This window comes from Austrofundulus limnaeus, unplaced genomic scaffold (assembly GCF_001266775.1).
Source record: "Austrofundulus limnaeus strain Quisiro unplaced genomic scaffold, Austrofundulus_limnaeus-1.0 Scaffold587, whole genome shotgun sequence".
NCBI classification, from domain to species: domain Eukaryota; kingdom Metazoa; phylum Chordata; class Actinopteri; order Cyprinodontiformes; family Rivulidae; genus Austrofundulus; species Austrofundulus limnaeus.
This window is the reverse complement of record NW_013952989.1, coordinates 95740-100638: the sequence shown is the minus strand read 5'-3', so window position 1 is coordinate 100638 and position 4899 is coordinate 95740. Positions and strand designations below refer to the sequence as shown.

Sequence of the window (4899 nt, the reverse complement as noted above, 5' to 3'; positions counted from 1 at the left end):
GCACTTCCTGGTCACAAAACGTTCTGTAAATGCGCAAATTATGGCAAAAATTATTCATCATTAAATCTGGTTTTAACATTACTTTTATAAAGTTTGAAGTTCGTGCTGTCCAATCACTGTTTTTTACAGAAGCCCTGTGAAAGCATCACAGCTTTGCCGATCTCAGAGTGTTAAAAGAAAAAAAATTCCCGTATCCGCATCGTGATCCGGAACATCAAAATTTAAAGGTGTGTTCCTTGGCCCAGTACCCACATGTGGAAAAAATGCCATGACAGTCTGTTCATAAGTTTTTGAGTAATGTTGTCCACAGACAGAATGACAGACAGACATACTGTATGCGACCGAAAACATTACCTCGCCCTTGGCGGAGGTAATGACTCATGAAAGAATGAAGTTACGTTAAAGCCAAGCATACCATTGTTTTTCTTGTGAAATTCTAAATAAGTTTGATGTGTCACATGACCCTCTTCCCATTAAAAATACTAAAATTGGACCCAAAATGGCGGCCATGGTCACCACCCATCTTGAAAGGTTACCCCCCTCCCAAATATTAATGAGTCACAAACAGGAAGTTAATATCACCAACCATTCCCATTTTATTTACAGTAGGTGTTTCCATATAAATGGCCCACTCTGTAGTTCTTTAAAAAGAAACTACGTTTAAAGTTGAAGTTGGTCACACATCCCTTTTGTTTTTCTCTCACCCTCTGTGGCATAAAAACAATCTGTCATGACTTCTATCTTCTTAGCGTTGTTTCCATCTTCATCTCATGTTTCAAAAACTGTAATCACTACAACATAGACAGATGACTAACAGCTGTAATTGCGGCTGTTGTTTTTACTGGCACATGTATGAGTGATGTAAGCAGCAGTTACATAATGGCTGTGTTCAGTGTCTGTACAGGAATGAGAGTGCAAACAAGAGAAATAGTTTTATAGGCATTCCATTGTGGAGCTTCTCTTTTATAACCCTCAGACAGCCTTTTTTGCTACTTCTGTTTTCACTGTGTTTGCTTTTCTGGATATGAAATAGGTTTTAATTGTCTGCAGAAAAACCTTTGTAAAGAACTAATAGCTATATTCTCATAATATTTATACAAATGCTTTTTTGAAATTTGCATTAAAATAAAAGAATGTTCTTAAATATTGAAACAGACTTTTTCTTGTGCAGTGGTGCATCAAGAACAGAGAACTCTTCCTTGGCCTTTTGCTCAGCCTCAGTCCCCTCAGCGGTTAGTATCTTCCCAACGCTCCCACTCTGTCAGCGTGGGCTCGTCCCCCAGCAGGGTGCTGCCTCCGTCATCCTCCCCTGGGAGCAGCAGGGAGCAGAGTGTACAGCTGCCCCACATAGAGCGCTGCAGGACGAGACGCAGCAAGTAAGATCTGACTCAGTTACTGTCTTATCACTAACCGAATAACAAGAAGTCAGTTAATCACTGAGGCTCCAGACTCATAGATGAAACATTAGGTCCAATAAAATAATGAGGTCTTTACAAGAGGTAAAACTGTAACTTCATATCAGTAAGCTGGTATTAAACTCAACTGCACAAACGCAAAATTCTCTGAATGGATTCAAATGTATTCAGATCAAATAATCCAAATGTATCGTTAATATGGGCACAAAATTAACTAATCCAATTATGACGAGTGTTTACACACACCAGGCTTCTATTCAGAAAAGAAGTACTGACATGCGTAGCGTTTTAAACTTTCCCTAATAAAAACACAGAAGAAGAATTCTGCTTCGGTGATGAACATAAATATTCTGTTTTCTGAAAGCCCAGAACGAACCCACGCCAGGTTTTAATCATGCTGGAGTCGTTACTGCACTACAAGTTTCAAAGTTTCTAATAGAAACGAATCACTAAACTACATGTTAGCATGTAGCTTGGTGAAAATACGTCAGGTTTATGTAGGGCAGGGATATTCAACTAAACTGCTCCAGAGGCCACAGTTACTGCAGATCAACAGCTGAGGGGCCCAACATCCAGCAATTAAAGTTATTATGTAAATAAACCAAGTATTACAAAGACCTGTTACATTTGAAATAGTTTATTTTGCTGCTTTTAATCATTAATACAACATACAGAACCCTATAAAAGTGATTAATTAAAGAATATCAAAAACAAAACACATTATGCCTCCTATTTGTGACCCATCATATCGAAATGAGGATTTAGTCAAATTTGGTCATAATGACCTAATTACATTTTCAGATTCTTGTCTTTAAAAGCTACATTTTGATACCTGGATCATTCTGATACCTTAATAAAATCCATATACAGTATATGACTTAATTTGTCTTGTTGGTTACAATAATACATAAATATTTAGTCTGAATCCTAATTTTGTGTCATTTTAATGAGGAATTTTTGATGTCCTAATAAAAAGGAAACCTTAAGTTATGTTTGAATATTGAGATTTCCCAGCTAAAAAGAAACAAAACTTTGTTAACTCACAGGGAAAATCTCAAAATTCTAAGGTGTTTTTCCTGAAAATCAGTTTTTTTGTTGCTACTGCTCAAAAAGTGCTTCATAATTTTGTTTTATGATTATATTTCAGACAGTTCATTCAAATGATACATTGAGAAGGCTTTTATTCATTATATTTTGACAAAATGCAATTTTTGTTAACATTTTAGTATAAAACACTATATTTGCCTACATTACTTTTAGACTTAATCCTTGTTTCGATGTGATGGGTCACATTTAACACAATATTTTGACATCTCTGACTTGTCAAATGTTTAAACGAATTTTATTTTCACTTTCATAGTTTTATCTACAACAGCTTGTAGTTTTAAGTGTCTTGGGTGTTCATAGCAATGGTTTTTACCAACTTCTAGCCAAGCTTCTGACAGTTCTGTAGATACCAAACATGTCTATGTTTAACTAAAATAATTCATAGTAATTAAAGTAGAAAACCAGGGGTTTGGACTTAAGAGATAAATGAACCAATTTGGGCTGAACTTTGATCACTCGCGGGCCAGATGTGGCCCACGGGCCACCAGTTGAATAGTCCTGATGTAGGGCCTCTCATGCAGACAGGTCTGTTTTCCACACATGATCAGAATAAGTTCAGATTATAATTTGGCATAAACCATTGTGGCCAGCCTAAGGCACACCTGTGCAATAATCATGCTGTCTAATCAGTATCTTACCTGCACAGTGGGATTCATTAACTCTGCAAAGGAGAAGTGCCCCCTAACAGATTTATACATTTCTGAACAATATTTGAAGGAAGGTTTATTGTGTTTATAGAAAAAGTCTTAGATATTTGAGTTCAGCTCAAGAAAAATGGGAGCAATAACAAAAATGCTGTGTTTATTTATTTTTTTATTTTTCTTTGGTAAGTTTTAATAAGCCCGACAGGGTTGTTGAACACATTCTGGTGTTGTCATCATTTGAAGTAATTTGTGTAGAAATTCAAGCAGGTCTGCTCAGTTTCTTGCTGTATTTCTGTTATTTGTCCTTTCTTTTGTCTACTCAGGCAGATCACTGTCTTCCTGCTTCTAACTGTGTCTGTTTCTTTCTCTTTCCCTTCTGTGTTATTGTTTTTTGTTGCTTGTTCCACCCAATTTATCTCTTTTTTGATGAAACGGTCTTCTTTTCACTGTTACCATTATTTTGTGACCCATCTTTAGCTCCCTCAATAGATCTCAGCTGGGCTTTCATTGATCAGACTGGCACTGCTGCTTGTTCCTCTTTAAGGAAAGCTGAGTGTCTGTTTGTGAGACTTGGAGAAGGGGAGTTCTGTTAGGATAAATATTTGACTCCAACGAGGAGAAAAAGGCAGTTTCCCTTATTATGTTTAGTCCTTATCAACTCTGCACAGAGTAAAAGAAGCTCAGTGTTTTCTGCTTGCCTTTTTTAGAACCCAATAAACAATCTGCCACAAACCTTTCTTTTTGAGATTGTCTGTTATTCAACTCTCAGACATGTGAATTAATATCAATGAGCTTGTTTGTAAGTATATACAGCTTGAGGATCACTTAGATTTTTTTGTTGGATTTCATTCATGACTGCAATTTGTTTCTGTTGTGTATGTTTTTTGTTGCATAATTAGCCCATTTTTATCCTCTGTTTTTCTTGTTTTTCTACCTTTTATTGTTCTTTGGTTTGAACTTTCTTCTCCCTGGTATTCCCTTTTTTTTCCTGCTTTGTATCTTCTTTGCTTTTGTTTTGTTTTTTTCTCCTTTGTCAATCTTGCTGCTGGGGACTTTCAGCCAACAGGGTTTAGCTGCCAGATCCAGTCTGTACAGCAGGCACATGGACAGCAGGACGTTGGGACTGCTGGACTTGTCAGGTAAGGTGTTAAAAACATTCAGACATCTTTCTCAAGCTAGTAAATATAATTTATACTGGTATTGTATTATTTGTCAGTTTAAATAATTGTTTTCATTTTGATATTCAGTATATTAAAGAATAATACAGTTTAATAATCCTGACATAAGCAATGGTAAATGGACTGTACTTATATAGCCCCTTTTTAATTCAACCAGGATACTAAAGCACTTTAAACTACAATCTGTGTCCTCGTGATCCACACACATTCATTCAGGACTTTATTAGATCTCTGCAAAGATAATACAATAAATCAATCTATAGAGACTAATCAGTGCTTTAAATCAGAGAGGGCCTCAAAAGAACAACAGTTTTTCACCGCCCCAGCTTCTCGCCTATTGGCCGACAGGCGAGAAGCTGGGGCGGTGACGCTTTTCTTAAGACCGCCTCCTCTGTTTTTACATTCCCTGCTGCATGTGGAGCTGGAAAAGACAATACAGCCAGCAAGAAATGTCAAAAAAAGAGATGAAAATAAATGGGAAATGCTCAGGGAAATGTGTTTGGTAAAAATATACAACAAAGGAATATAATAGAAGAAAATATATCAGTGTTTAAG

At 36.4% G+C, this 4899-nt stretch overlaps 1 protein-coding gene across 2 annotated transcripts in view; it reads left to right on the top strand.

Annotated features, from left to right (window-relative positions):
• atat1 (alpha tubulin acetyltransferase 1) overlaps positions 1-4899 on the top strand; it is a 49883-nt gene that overhangs the window by 34041 nt on the left and 10943 nt on the right. The window contains exons 9-10 of one of the 2 annotated variants that reach the window (XM_014026751.1): positions 1172-1376; positions 4226-4305. In XM_014026751.1, coding sequence (XP_013882205.1) covers positions 1172-1376; positions 4226-4305 — 285 coding nt within the window. Of the gene's footprint in view, positions 1-1171; positions 1377-3643; positions 3903-4225; positions 4306-4899 lie in introns of those variants that run through there. The other variant, XM_014026752.1, reaches the window with a different exon arrangement.